Source organism: Panthera onca, chromosome E1 (assembly GCF_046562875.1).
Source record: "Panthera onca isolate mPanOnc1 chromosome E1, mPanOnc1 haplotype 2, whole genome shotgun sequence".
Lineage (NCBI taxonomy): Eukaryota > Metazoa > Chordata > Mammalia > Carnivora > Felidae > Panthera > Panthera onca.
Window position 1 is genome coordinate 44654007 of NC_138352.1, and position 15596 is coordinate 44669602.

The 15596-nt window shown below is 39.5% G+C and overlaps 1 protein-coding gene and 2 pseudogenes across 4 annotated transcripts in view; 1 reads left to right on the forward strand and 2 right to left on the reverse strand.

Moving 5' to 3' along the window:
• Window positions 1-15596, forward strand: part of SKA2 (spindle and kinetochore associated complex subunit 2) — a 49784-nt gene that overhangs the window by 27889 nt on the left and 6299 nt on the right. For 2 of the 4 annotated variants that reach the window (XM_078437368.2, XM_060647772.3), the window contains one exon: window positions 12675-12851. The exons of 1 other annotated variant lie outside the window; for it this stretch is intronic. In XM_078437368.2, coding sequence (XP_078293494.1) covers window positions 12675-12851 — 177 coding nt within the window. Of the gene's footprint in view, window positions 1-12674; window positions 12852-15596 lie in introns of those variants that run through there. One more of the 4 variants, XM_078437366.2, reaches the window with a different exon arrangement.
• Window positions 9403-9632, reverse strand: LOC132688491 (small ribosomal subunit protein eS27-like pseudogene; annotated as a pseudogene).
• LOC132688566 (ubiquitin-conjugating enzyme E2 C pseudogene) lies at window positions 10004-10620 on the reverse strand (annotated as a pseudogene).

Sequence of the window (15596 nt, forward strand, 5' to 3'; positions counted from 1 at the left end):
TGTGTATATAAACCACAATTTATCCATTCATGAGTTGATGGACATTTAGGCTCTTTCCATAATTTGGCTATTGTTGAAAGTGATGCTATAAACATTGGGGTACAAGTGCCCCTATGCATCAGCACTCCTGTATCCCTTGGGTAAATTCCTAGCAGTGCTATTGCTGGGTCATAGGGTAGATCTATTTTGAATTTTTTGAGGAACCTTCACACTGTTTTCCAGAGCGGCTGCACCACTTTGCATTCCCACCAACAGTGCAAGAGGGTTCCCGTTTCTCCACATCCTCGCCAGCATCTATAGTCTCCTGATTTGTTCATTTTAGCCACTCTGACTGGCATGGAGTGGTATCTGAGTGTGGTATTGATTTGTATTTCTCTGATGAGGAGCGATGTTGAGCATCTCTTCATGTGCCTGTTGGCCATCTGGATATCTTCTTGAGAGAAGTGTCTATTCATGTTTTCTGCCTATTTCTTCACTGGATTATTTGTTTTTCGGATGTGGAGTTTGGTGAGTTCTTTATAGATTTTGGATACTAGCCCTTTGTCTGATATGTCATTTGCAAATACGTTTTCCCATTCCGTTGGTTGCCTTTTAGTTTTGTTGATTGTTTCCTTTGCATTGCAGGAGCTTTTTATCTTCATGAGGTCCTAATAGTTCATTTTTCTTTCAATTCTCTTGCCTTTGGGGATGTGTCAAGTAAGAAATTGCTGCGGCTGAGGTCAGAGAGTTTTTTTTTCTGCTTTCTTCTCTAGGGTTTTGATGGTTTCCTGTCTCACATTCAGGTCCTTTATCCATTTTGAGTGTTGTCCAGCTCTCCCAGCACCATTTGTTAAAGAGACTGTCTTTTTTCCATTAGATATTCTTTCCTGCTTTGTCAAAGATTAGTTGGCCATACTTTTGTGGGTCTAATTCTGGGGTTTCTATTCTATTCCATTGGTCTATGTGTCTGTTTTTGTGCCAGTACCATGCTGTCTTGATGATTACAGCTTTGTAGCAGAGGCTAAAGTCTGGGATTGTGATGCCTCCCGCTTTGGTCTTCTTCTTCAAAATTACTTTGGCTATTTGGGGTCTTCTGTGGTTCCATACAAATTTTAGGATTGCTTGTTCTAGCTTTGAGAAGAATGCTGGTGCAATTTTGATTGGGATTACATTGAATGTGTAAATAGCTTTAGGTAGTATTAACATTTTAACAACATTTATTCTTCCAATCCACAAGCATGGAATGTTTTTCCATTTCTTTATATCTTCTTCAGTTTCCTTCATAAGGTTTCTATAGTTTTCAGCATACAGTTCTTTTACATCTTTGGTTAGGTTTATTCCTAGGTATTTTATGATTCTTGGTGCGATTGTGAATGGGATCAGTTTCTTTGTCTTTCTGTTGCTTCATTGTTAGTGTATAAGAATGCAACTGATTGGGGCGCCTGGGTGGCTCGGTCGGTTACGTGTCCGACTTCGGCTCAGGTCATGATCTCACAGTCCGTGAGTTCGAGCCCCGCGTCGGGCTCTGGGCTGATGGCTCGGAGCCTGGAGCCTGCTTCCGATTCTGTGTCCCCCTCTCTCTCTGCCCCTCCCCCGTTCATGCTCTGTCTCTGTCTCAAAAATAAATAAACGTTAAAAAAAAAAAAAAAAAAAAAAAGAATGCAACTGATTTCTGTACATTGATTTTGTATCCTGCGACTTTGCTGAATTCTTGTATCAGTTCTAGCAGACTTTTGGTGGAGTCTATAGGGTTTTCCATGTATAATATCATGTCATCTGCAAAAAGTGAAAGATTGACTTCATCTTTGCCAATTTTGATGCCTTTTATTTCCTTTTGTTGTCTGATTGCTGATGCTAGCACTTCCAACACTATGTGAAACAACAGCAGTGAGAGTGGACATCCCTGTCTTGCTCCTGATCTCAGGGGGAAAGCTCTCAGTTTTTCCCCATTGAGGATGATATTAGCTGTGGGCTTTTCATAAATGGCTTTTATGACGTTTAAGTATGTTCCTTCTATCCCGACTTTCTCGAGGGTTTTTATTAAGAAAGGATGCTGAATTTTGTCAAATGCTTTTTCTGCATCGATTGACAGGATCATATGTTTCTTTTCTTTTATTAATGTGATGTATCACATTGATTGATTTGCGAATGTTGAAGCAGCCCTGCACTCCAGGAATGAATCCCACTTGATCGGTGTTGAATTCGATTTGCTGGTATCTTGTTGAGAATTTTTGCATCCATATTCATCAGGGATGTTGGCCTGTAGTTCTCTTTTTTTGCTGGCTCTCTGTCTGGTTTGGGAGTCAAAGCAATGCTAGCTTCATAGAATGAGTGGAAGTTTTCCTTCCCTTTCTATTTTTTGGAACAGCTAGAGAAGGATAGGTATTATCTCTGCTTTAAATGTCTGGTAGAATTCCTCAGGGAAGGCATCTGGTCCTGGACTCTTATTTGTTGGGAGATTTTTGATAACTGATTCAATTTCCTTGCTGGTTATGGGTCTGTTTAAGTTTTCTATTTCTTCCTGTTTGAGTTTTAGAAGTGTGTGGGTGCTTAGGAATTTGTCCATTTCTTCCAGGTTGTCCAGTTTGTTGGCATATAATTTTTTATAGTATTCCCTGATAATTGCTTGTATTTCTGAGGGATTGGTTGTAATAATTCCATTTTCATTCATGATTTTATCTATTTGGGTCATCTCCCTTTTCTTTTTGAGAAGCCTGGCTAGAGGTTTATCAATTTTGTTTATTTTTTCAAAAAACCAACTCTTGGTTTCATTGATCTGCTCTACAGTTTTTTTGGTTCTGTATTGTTTATTTCTGCTCTGATCTTTATTATTTCTCTTCTTCTGCTGGGTTTGGGGTGTCTTTACTGTTCTGCTTTTATTTCCTTTAGGTGTGCTGTTAGATTTTGTATTTGGGATTTTTCGTGTTTCTTGAGATAGGCCTGGATTGCAATGTATTTTCCTCTCAGGACTGCCTTTGCTGCATCCCAAAGCGTTTGGATTGTTGTATTTTCATCTTTGTTTGTTTCCATATATTTTTTAATTTCTTCTCTAATTGCCTGGTTGACCCATTCATTCTTTAGTAGGGTGTTCTTTAACCTCCATGCTTTTGGAGGTTTTCCAGACTTTTTCCTGTGGTTGATTTCAAGTTTCATAGCATTGTGGTCTGAAAGTGTGCATGGTATGATCTCAATTCTTTTATACTTATGAAGGGCTGTTTTGTGGCCCAGTATGTGATCTATCTTGGAGAATGTTCCATGTGCATTTGAGAAGAAAGTATATTCTGTTGCTTTGGGATGCAGAGTTCTAAATATATCTGTCAAGTCCATCTGATCCAATGTATCATTCAGGGCCCTTGCTTCTTTATTGATCCTGTGTCTAGATGATCTATCTATTGTTGTAAGTGGATTATTAAAGTCCCCTGCAATTACCACATTCTTATCAATAAGGTTGCTTATGTTTGTGATTGTTTTATATATTTGGGGGCTCCGGTATTTGGCGCATAGACATTTATAATTGTTAGCTCTTCGTGATGGATAGACCCTGTAATTATTATTTAATGCCCTTCTTCATCTCTTGTTACAGCCTTTAATTTAAAGTCTAGTTTGTGTGATATAAGTATGGCTACTCCAGCTTTCTTTTGACTTCCAGTAGCATGATAGATAGTTCTCCATCCCCTCACTTTCAATCTGAAGGTGTCCTGAGGTCTAAAATGAGTGTCTTGTAGACAGCAAATAGATAGGTCTTGGTTTTTCATCCATTCTGATACCCTATGTCTTTTGGTTGGTGCATTTAGTCCATTTACGTTCAGTGTTATTATAGAAAGATATGGGTTTAGAGTCATTGTGATGTCTGTAGGTTTCATGCTTGTAGTGATGTCTCTGGTACTTTGTGGTCCTTGCAACATTTCACTCACAGAATCCCCCTTAGGATCTCTTGTAGGGCTGATTTAGTGGTGATGAATTCCTTCAGTTTTTGTTTGTTTGGGAAGACCTTTATCTCTTCTATTCTGAATGACAAGACTTGCTGGATAAAGGATTCTCGGCTGCGTATTTTTTCTGTTCATCACATTGAAGATTTCCTGCCAGTTGTTTCTGGCCTGCTAAGTTTCAGTAGATAGGTCTGCCACTAGTCTTATGGGTCTCCCTTTATATGTTAGAGCGTGTTTATCCCTCGCTGCTTTCAGAATTTTCTCTTTATCCTTGTATTTTGCCAGTTTCACTATGATATGTCATGCAGAAGATCGATTCAAGTTGACATCTGAAGGGAGTTCTGTGTGCCTCTTGGATTTCAATGCCTTTTTCCTTTCCCAGATCAGGGAAGTTCTCAACTGATTTGTTCAAGTACACTTTAAGCCCCTTTCTGTCTCTCTTCCTCTTCTGGAATTCCTATTATATGGATATTATTCTGTTTGATTGCATCACTTAGTTCTCTAATTCTCCCCTTATACTCCTGGATTTTTTATCTCTCTTTTTCTCAGCTTCCTCTTTTTCCATAATTTTATCTTCTAATTCACCTATTCTCTCCTCTGCCTCTTCAATCTGAGCTGTGGTCGCCTCCATTTAATTTTGCATCTCATTTATAGCATTTTTTTTAGCTCCTCATGACTATTAATTAGGTCTTGATCTATGTAGCAATAGATTCTCTGCTGTCCTCTATGCTTTTTTCAAGCCCAGCGATTAATTTTATGACTATTATTCTAAATTCTTGTTCCGTTGTATTGCTTAAATCGTTTTTGATCAATTCATTAGCTGTCGCTACTTCCTGGAGTTTCTTTTGAGGAGAGTTCTTCCATTTCACCATTTTGGGTATTCCCTGGGGTGGCGCAGAACTGCAGGGCACTTCCCCTGTGCTGTTTGGAGTAACTTGTGTTGGTGGGCGGGGCTGCAGTCAGACCTGATGTCTGTCCTCAGCCCACCGCTGGGGCCACAGTCAGACTGGTGTGTACCTTATATTCCCCTCTCCTAGGGGCAGGACTCACTGTGGAGTGGTGTGGCCCCTGTCCAGGCTACTTGCACACTGCCAGGCTTGTGGTGCTGCTTTAATGGGGTCTGGTGTATTAGCTGGGGTGGATCCACAAGGTGCACAGGGGCGGGAGGGGCAGGCTTAGCTAGCTTTGCTGTCGGTGGTCCCCTGCGGGAGGGGCCCTGCAGCTCCAGGAGGGAGGAAGACCCATCAGAGGGATGTATCCACAGAAGCACAGCATTGGGTGCTTGCGCGGTGCAAGCAAGATCGGTGATGGGAACTGGTTCCCTTTGGGATTACGACTGAGGGATGGGAGAGGGAGATGGTGCTGGCCAGTGCCTTCGTTCCCCGCTGAGCTGAGCTCTGTCTTCCGGGGTTCAACAATTCTCCCTCCTGGTGTCCTCGCCTTCCCGCTCTCTGAGCAGAGCTGTTGACTTTTAACATTCCAGATGTTAAGTCCCGCTGGCTGTCAGAACTCACGGAGTCCGGCCCCTCTGCTTTTGCAAGCCAGACTTCAGGGGCTCTGCCTTGCCGGGTGGGCTGCCCCTCTGCTGCCCTGGCTCCCTCCCGCCAGTCCGTGTAGCATGCACCATCTCTCCGCCCTTCCTACCCTCTTCTGTGGGCCTTTTGTCTGTGCTTGGCTTTGGAGAGTCTGTTCTGCTAGTCTTCTGGAGGTTTTCTGGATTATTTAGGCAGGTGTGGGTGGAATCTAAGTGATCAGCAGGACGAGGTGAGCCCAGCACCCTCCTGTGCCGCAATCTTTATCCCTAGTCTTCTTTGCCCATTTTTTAATCTGATTTCCTGTGGGGTTTTTTGGTATTGAGTTGTGGGAGTTCTTTTAATATTTTGGATATTAATCCATTATTTGATATATCATTTGCAAATATCTTCTCCCATTGAGTAGGTTGCTTTTTTGTTTTGTTGGCAGTTTCCTTTGCTGTGCAATTTGGTATAGTTTCTTTTTTTAATTTTTAAAAATGTTTTATTACTTTTGAGAGACAGAGCCAGAACATGAGTGGGGGAGCAGCAGAGAGAGAGGGAGGCATAGAATCTGAAGCAGGCTCCAGGCCCTGAGTTGTCAGTGCAGCAACTGATGCAGGGGTTGATCCCACAAACTGTGAGACCATGACCTGAGCTGATGTCAGATGCTTAACTGATTGAGCCACCCAAGCGCCCCATAATGTAGTCTTAATATTTTATTTTTGCTTTTATTTCTCTTGTCTGAGGAAACATATCTAGAAAAATATTTCTATAGCCAATGTCAAAGAAATTACTGCCTAGGTTTTTTTATAGGGGTTTTATGGTGTCAGGGCTCACATTTAGGTCCCTAATCCATTTTGAGTTTATTTTTGTCTGTGGTGTAAGAAAAGTAGTCCAGTTTCATTCTTTTGCATGTAGCTGTCCAGTTTTCCCAGCATCATTTATTGAAGAGACTGTTTTTTCCCCATTGTGTATTCTTGCCTCCTTTATTTATTATAGATTAATTGAGCATATAAGTGTGGATTTATTTCTGGGCTGTTTTATTCCTTTTATCTATGTATCTATTTTTGTGCCAGTACTGTACTGTTTTACTACAGCTTTGTAGTATATTTTGAGATCTGGGGTTGTGATACCTTCAGCTTTTTTCTTTCTCAAGATTGCTTTGGCTATTTGGGATCTTTGTGGTTCCGTAAAAATTTTAGGATTATTTGTTTTAGTTCAGTGAAAATGCTATTGGTATTTTGATAGGGATTGCATTGAATCTATAGATTGGTTTGGGTAGTATGGACATTTTATTAATATTCATTCTTCCAATTCATAAGCATGGACTATCAACATTTCTTCGTGTTGTCTTCAATTTCTTTCATTAGTGTTTTTTAGTTTTCAGAGTATAAGTCTTTCACCTCTTTGGTCAAGTTTATTCCCAGGTATTTTACTCTTTTTGTTGCAAATAAAAATGGAATTGTTTTCTTAATTTCTCTTTCTGCTACTTAATTATTAGTGTATAGAAATGCAGCCAATTTCTCTGTTAATTTTGGGTCCTTCAACTTTATTGTATCCATTTATTACTTCTTTATTTTGAGTTACATTTTTTTAAGTAGGCTTCATGCCTAACATGGAGCCCAACATGAGGTTTGAACTCATTACCCTGAGATTAAGCCCTGAGCTGAGATCAAGAGTTGGAGGCTTAACTGACTGAGCCATCCAGGCGCCCAGTAAAAATAAAATCTTAAGGGGTGCCTGGATGGCTCAGTCGGTTGACCGTCTGACTTCAGCTCAGGTCATGACCTCATGGTACATGGGTTTGAGACCCATGTCGGGTTCTGTGCTGACCGCTTGCTCAGAGTCTGGAGCTTGCTTCAGATTCTGTGTCTCCTCTCTCTGCCCTTCCCCCATTCACGTTCTGTCTCTCTCTGTCTCTCAAAAATAAATAAATGTAAAACAAAAAAAATCTTAAAAAAAAAAAAATCCCAAGAAGTTTTTGTGTGGGTATTTCCTTTCATTTCTCTTTGGTTTATACCTAAGAGTGGAATTGATGGCCGTATAGTAACTCTACGTTTAATATTTTCAGGAACCGCCAAATTGTTTTCCAAAGCCGTTGTACCATTTTACATTCTTTTTTCTCCATTGTGGTAAAATATGTATAACTTAAAATCTATCATTTTAACCATTTTTGAGTGCAAGTTTCAATTGTATTAATTATATTCACATTTTTGTGCAACCATCATCACCACCCATCTCCAGAACTTTTTCTTCTTTTTAAACTGAAACTCTGCACCCATTAAACAATAACCTTCCATTCCCCCCTCCCTTCAGTCCCTGGCAACCACCATTCTACTCTTTGTCTCTATGAACTTGACTTTGTCCATTTGTAGCTGGGTCATTTCACTTAGTGTAATGTCTTTGATGTTCATCCATGGTATAGCATATATCATGATTTCCCTCCTTTTTAAGTCTGAATAATAATCCATTGTATGTATATACCACGTTTAAAAAATCCATTTTTCTGTCAGTAGACACTTAGGTTGCTTCCATCTTTTGGGTATTGTGAATAATGCTCATATGTACATTTATTTATCTTTCTGGGTCTTTGTTTTCTTTTTTTGTTTTTGAGAGAGAGAGCATACGCACATGTGCAAGCAAGGGAGGGACAGGGAGAGGGGCAGGGAGAGGGAGAGAGAGAGACTTTTTAGCAGACTCCACATCCGGCATGGTGCCCAACATGGGGCTTCATCTCCCGACCATGAGATCATGACCTGAGTGAAATCAATAGTTGGATGCTTACCTGACTGAACCACCCAGGTGCCCCTGGGTCCTTGTTTTCACTTCTTTTCTATATATACCTAGAGGTAGAATTGCTGGATCATATGGTAATTCTCTGTCATGTTTTGAGGTCCTATAACTTTTTATTTATTTACTTATTTTATTTCATTAAAATTTTTTTTTTTAATGTTTATTTATTTTTTGAGAGAGAGAGTGACAGAACATGAGCAGGAGGGGGCAGAGAGAGGGAGACACAGAATCTGAAGCAGGCTCCAGGCTCTGAACTGTCAGCACAGAGCCTGATGCAGGGCTTGAACTCACAAACCACAAGATCATGACATGAGCTGAAGTCAGATGCCTAACCGACTGAGCCACCTAGGTGCCCCATTTATTTATTTATTTTAAAGATTTTATTTTTAAGTAATCTCCACACACAACGTGGGGCTCAAACTCACAACCCTGAGATCAAAAATCGAATGCTTTACCAACTGAGCCAGCTAGGTGCCCTGAGCAACTATAACTTTAAATACTCATAATATTTATCTAATAACTCCCCCTTTATTTGTGTTATATTTGGGAAGAAAACCATGATCTTAATGTTTGTTGAGTTCACTGACATTAGTTCAAATTATTATATATATATATATATATATATATATATATATATATATATATATATCAAGGAACAAGAAAGTAACCAGTTAGACTAACTTCTAATCTCTCTACATGGTAATAGTGCAATAAACATTCATTGAACATTACTATGTACCAACCTCTATGATTGTGTGTGTGTGTGTGTGTGTGTTCATATCCACATACATACATATAATTTTGTTTAGGTGCATTATCCTTATTCTAGTCTACTGTGATTTGGAGTCTGTCGGTAATTGTGCATAAATAAAAGTCAACACTTTTCAATAGAATCCACTTAAATATAAAGATATAGTAAACTACAAACTCCTGTTACCATGTTCCTCACCTATATTTGTTTCAGAAAGATAATTTTGTTTTCTTTTGAGCATTTTCTTTGCAGATCTTTCTTTCTTTTTTTGCCCATAATCAAAACTTTATTGAAAAACTGATACCAAAATAGGAGATCACTGCTATATACCTTACAAAATTAAATATAATTACATTATCTTGGTAGATTAACTGGAATTACTGAACTGATAAGGCTTTCTGCAATATAACACAAATTCAAGACATTGTGTGGATTATTAGTGTTGCTTTCTTCTAAATGAACACCCTTCTGTGAGTCTGGCCTTTCCTTCTGTTGGGTGGCACAACACTGTCTTTGGGTAGACACAACAGCCTACCCAAAGAGCCACTGTCTAAGCATGGCTGCAAACCATGGTAATCTTGTAGCAACTTGGATGTTTTACATCCATAAAATTGGAATTTGGGCTTTTAGCTAGCTGTTTCTCTGTATTTTTTTTGTTTTTCTAAGGACGGGTATAGTAAATCTCTAGCCAATGAGGACAGGTCTCAATATCATTGGGGTATATACTGAGAAGACACCTGGAAAGGCATCATAATATACACATTCCTTTATATACCAGACTATACATTTGGTGTCATCTATTATTTCTTTGCTTCTATCAAACATACCACTAAGTTCTCTTAAGTGTTTCCTTTTTTTTGTTTGTTTTTAAAAACCCAATGTATTTACTTAGTATAGTCATCACAAGGGCTCAACCAGAGACTTAATTTAAAAAACAGAAGCAAAACAAAAATAACACCACAGTTTAAGATACAGAGTTCTAGGCAGAAATGAAGGAAAGGACAGACGATCTAAGGAGAAAATAAAAAGACAATACAAGGAAAGAGGGTAGACAGCCAGGGTTCTTGGCTGGAGACCTGCTTTGAAAAGGTTTCTTGCAGATACTTCTTATATGCTGTAGGGTTTTTCTAGAGCTCAGCAGCAAGTGTGTTCAAAGGGCTATTGATGTTAGGTTCTAGTAGGCTCTGGATGGACAGTAGGATGGTCCTGACATCATACAGTGCAGACCACTTATCTTTCAGGATGTCCAGGCAGATGTTACCCTGGGTGTCCACGGTGGGGTAGTAGCAGGGCGTGAGGAACTTTACTGTAGGCATATTGTAAGGGTAGCCCCTGGGCAACTCCAGGGAGAGCTTATACCTCAGGTCCTCGTATACTGTGCCAGCTGCTTCATGGATGGTCCCACCCATTTGAAAAGGTTGTCTGATTCAGGGAAGGCAGAAATTCCTTTGTCACCAGACATCATAAGGATCATTAGCTTCTGCTATAGCCTCTTGCCCATGGGGCCTGGGCGGCACCCCCGCTGGGCTCAGCTCCTTTGCTGGCAGTGGCTGGGTTGCAGTTCTGGGAGGCCATCTGGACGGCGAGACAGAGAGACAGAAATTCGGAGAGCACAACTGCAACTGCCTCTTAACGGCTTTCATGGTATCTCTCTTTTGTCCCTTTCCTACTTCTTTTTTTTTTTTTTTAAGTTTTTATTTATTTATTTTTTTAGTCATTTGTACATGAGGCTCAAACTCACAACCCTGAGATCAAGAGTCGCATGCTCCTCCAACTGAGCCAGCCAGGCACCCCTGTCCCTTTCCTACTTCCATTGCTCATTCTATAGGTCTTGATCACTACCTGAAGAATTATTTTAACAGTTTTAAGTTAGAGTTTCTCTTCTTTTTCCTTCTTGTGAGAATCATCTTTATTTACTATTAATATCATCAAAAGCTTAGAGAAAAATCTCCAAGGAAACAGGGAGTAGAGGGCCATAAACTGAGTCTCTGTCACAGCCAGGAGAGAAGGTCCATGAAGGAGATATCTGAAGAGTAGGAAGATAACCAAGATAGTATATATAGTTTTATAGAAATCAAGAGTTCATTTTAAGAAGATAGGAACAAGAAGAAAACATGAGAAAGGGTATCAAAATTATATGCTATTGGACAAGCTTATCTTTTGATTGTTTGCAAAAATTTGGCAAAGGATGTTAGTCTATGGGATGTTATTATTATAGGACCTGGACAGTTGGTGGGAATGGAGTGAGAAGAATGAAACTGGTTTTAAAGCGACAACAGAGTCAGGAGAAGGAGTTAATTTCCCCCCAGGAGTTCATTTCTCCCCAATATAGGGAAGTTCTATATATATATTTGAAGTCTGTACAAAGGGAGATATTGAAAAGGTTATAGAAATATAGGAAACTTAAGGCTGTGGAGGATGTGGGGAGGAAACAATAATAATAGTGGTAGTGCTAGGGGCTGAGTAGGGATGAGAATACCCATTGATGTTTTCCTTTTCAGATGAAAAGGCAGGAAGATGGTGTTTCTACTAGATATTTTCTATTTTCTTGGTATAATAGTTGGTGAGGTCTTGTGCCAAGAAGGAGTAGATGCTAACTGGAGGGAGTGGAGAAAGTTTGGAATAGTTAGTATTGCAGGGTTTGCTAAGGAGCCATCAGGGAATGAAAAGAATTACCAAGTGTCAGGACCCTTTTGAAATGCATTTATGGAATACTGTTTATATTCTGAAATGAATTTGAGGGGCGCCTGGATATCACATTCAGTTAAGCATCTTGATTAACCGACTCTTGATTTTGGCTTAGGTCATGATCTCACAGTCGTGGGATTGAGCCCCCCCTGTTGGGCTCCTTGCTGGGCATGGGGTCTGCTTGGGATTCTCTCCCCCACCCTCTTTCTTTGCCCCTCCCCAGCTCAGTTGCGCATGTGCTCTCTCTCTCTCAAAATAAAGAAACATTTAAAATGAATTTGAACGGGCTCCTGGGTGGTTCAGTCGGTTAAGTGTCCATCTTTGGCTCAGGTCATGATCTCCTGGTTCATGGGTTCGAGCCTCGCATCATGCTCTGCACTGACAGTTCGGAGCCTGGAGCCTGCTTTGGATTCTGTGTCTCCCTCTCTCTCTGCGCCTCCCCCGCTTGCACTCTATCTCTGTTTGTCAAAAATAAATAAACGTTAAAATGAATTTGAAAAACCAACGTAATCTATAAATATAGTCTCTTGAGTTGGTGTGAATTTGTATAGGAAAGTCAATTAATTGGTACTTACACATACTTTAGCCTCATGACAGTATGTTTAAGAATTTTATGATACGTAGTTTTAAATTTTCTTACTCATTAAGAACAAAATAGTTCCTTTAATCACCTTCTGAATAGTATTTAGAATTGTATTTTAAAAATAATATGTAATTAATTATGGTGAACTATGTATTAAATGTTATTTATCTAATGTCACCTTATTTGCTTATTTTAATATTGCTATTTTGTGTGCATCTGTGGGTTATTTCTGGACCTATGCTTTAAATTACTTGAGAATAGGATTTAGGTCTTATGCTTCTTTATTCCTCTCCTCCCATCCTCTATTACACAGTTGTGTAATTAAATACAGTGTTCAATTAAATGGATGGTAGAATGTGTTGTACATACTCTAATTCTTAAAAGAAGCTTAACTTTTCCTTTTCACAATTTAATATATTATTTTTTCCCTGATATAGAGAAATCCAGTTACACTCTTAAAGGAATTGTCAGCAATAAAGTCTCGATATCAAACTTTGTATGCCCGCTTTAAACCGATTGGTATAGAACAGAAAGAGAGTAAGAACCGCATTTGTGCTACTGTCAGTAAGACGATGACCATGATACAAGAACTACAAAAGCAAACAGATGTGGAGGTAATGCTTCCAATTGACAAGTTGGATTTGTAGAGTTTTAATTCTGAGTGTCTCTTTGAAAGATGAGCCCCCATTTTCATTTTGAGATTCAGCATTCAGTTTGAACTGTTGATGGAAATGAGATTTTCCTGATTCCTGAAGTATAATAGATCTTATCTCCTTTTGTTTTAATATAAGTATGTGGACTTGACGTGGTTACTAAAGAGGTGTGCTATCTTTGATTATACAGCCATGGCAGAAGAGAAACCTTTCTAATGCTTATTAAATCTACCAGCTTGTAGTTCGTTTTAGAACTAGTGAGACTGAGAAATCTGGAAAGCATCTATACCAGTGACTTGTTTTAGTTCTCCTTTTCTACAGTTGGGTTGGTGGGCTTGGGGAATCCTGACCTTCACTCTCTTTCTCCATTCCTCATTGCCCTCTGATTTCTTGTAAAAATCCTTGTTATTGTGAACCTTTATCACTGATTATGTAAAACTCTTCAGATATAATGGAGTAAAAAAAAAAAACAACCAATATGAACTGCTGGCCTAGGCACGATCATCTTAAATAGCCAACTGAAGGATTTGGTAGAATTTTCATTTACTATTAAGGCAAAGTTGAAGGCTTTCTTTTTTTCTTTCTTTCTTTTTTTTTTTTTTTTTTTAGAGAGAGAGAGAGAGAGAGTGCACAAACACAGGGGAGGAGCATTGGGAGAGAGTGAGAATCCCAAGCAGGCTCGATACTCAGTGTGGATCCTGACATGGGTCTCTATCTCATGACCATGAGATCATGACCTGAGCCAAAATCAACCCAGGTGTCCCCAAAGTTGAGGGCTTTCAAAAGAAAAGATAGTTTGTATGTAGTTGGAATCATAGAGTAGAACTTAATTATATGGACAAAAGACATCTATATAATTTTTTTTTAATGTTTATTTATTTTTGAGACAGAGAGAGACAGAGCATGAATGGGGGAGGGGCAGAGAGAGAGGGAGACACAGAATCGGAAGCAGGCTCCAGGCTCTGAGCCATCAGCCCAGAGCCTGACGCGGGGCTCGAACTCACGAACCGCGAGATCGTGACCTGAGCCAAAGTCGGACGCTCAACCGACTGAGCCACCCAGGCGCCCCTATAATTTTTTTTATCTCTGGTGTCAACTCCAACCAGTTAACTGGTAATACCTGCTTAGAGTGCTGTATTAAGGAACTGTGTTTGGGTGTTGTACAAAAGCTATCGTTACGGGCATGCAGCTAGGGGCAGAATACATGGGGTTTTGTTTGTTTGTTTGTTTATATTTTTTTACCAACCCTGAACTAAATTTGGTTTAAGATACTTGAATTACAGGCTGGTAGTGAGAATAAATCTCAAAGGTTGATTACCAAGGTTAATTTGGTCAATAATTCTTTATATTACCAATGGCAAAAAAGAGAATAGTACCTAATTAAATTTTTCAAATGGTACCTTCAGGGGCACCTGGGTGGCTCAGTTGGTTAAGCATCCGACTTCAGCTCAGGTCATGATCTCACCGTCTGTGAGTTCGAGCCCCGTGTCAGGTTCTGTGCTGACAGCTCAGAGCCTGGAGCCTGCTTCTGATTCTGTGTCTCCTCTCTCTGCCCCTCCCCAGACGCTCACTCTCTATGTCTGTCAAAAACAAAATAAAGACATTGTAAAAATTTAAAAAATAATGAAATGATACCTTCGATGTATTTCAGATGGTTGTTTTGTTTTGTTTTATTTTTTTGGTGCAAAAAGGTGATTTTATTAAAGCACGGGACAGGATCCCTGGGCAGGAAGAGCTGCCTTTAATTTTTTTTAAAAATATGTATTTATTTTTAAGAGAGAGAGATTGTACATGTGTGCATGAAAGCAGGGGAGGGGGAGGGACAGTCGTTCTGAAGCAGGCTCTGTGCTGACAGCAGAGAGCCTAATGCTGGGTTCAAACTCATAAACTGAGATCATGATCTAACGCGGAAGTTGGATGCTTAACTGACTGAGCCACCCAGGTGCCCCGGATGTATCTCAGGTGTTATATACCTCAGATATTATGTTATGGGGAGAATGAATAGTGGCGGAGGAAAGAGTGATTAGAAAGGACATAGAGAGAGGAGTGCCTGGGTGGCTCAGTAGGTTGATCATCCAACTCTTGATTTCAGCTCAGGTCATGATTCCAGGATCGTGGCATCAAGCCCCACATCAGGCTCTGTGCTGAGTGTGTAGCCTGCTTAAGATTCTCTCTCTGTTTGCCCCTTTCCCCAACTCATGCTCTGTCTCTAAAATTTGGGGAAAAAAGAGGGGGTCACAGAGGGAATAGGAAGTAGGAGTTTAAAACAGGAAGGGTGTGGTAGATATCTCCTCTGCTGTCCTGCCCACTGCTCCCTTGTGGTGTATTCAATAAACTTCTATCTCCTTAAAACAAACAAACAATAAAAAACAAACAAACAAAAAACAGTAAGGGTCATGACACATACTAATAAGTAAAATGCAAAAACAGTATATTTATGATAGCAGTATATATATATATATATATATATATATATATATATATATATATATATATAAATACAACTCAAGTCATATTCTTCATTGTTGGTGATCAGAGTGTGAAAATAGAAGCATATAAACTTGTTCTAAGGAAACATCTTGAGGAGAGATTAAATGTAGTTCTAAATGTACATATCAACATATATGTACAGAAATCCATAAATTTATTGAAGCACAGGATAAATTTAGGTGGGTGAAATAAAAGTCACTATATTTTGGTTTTTTT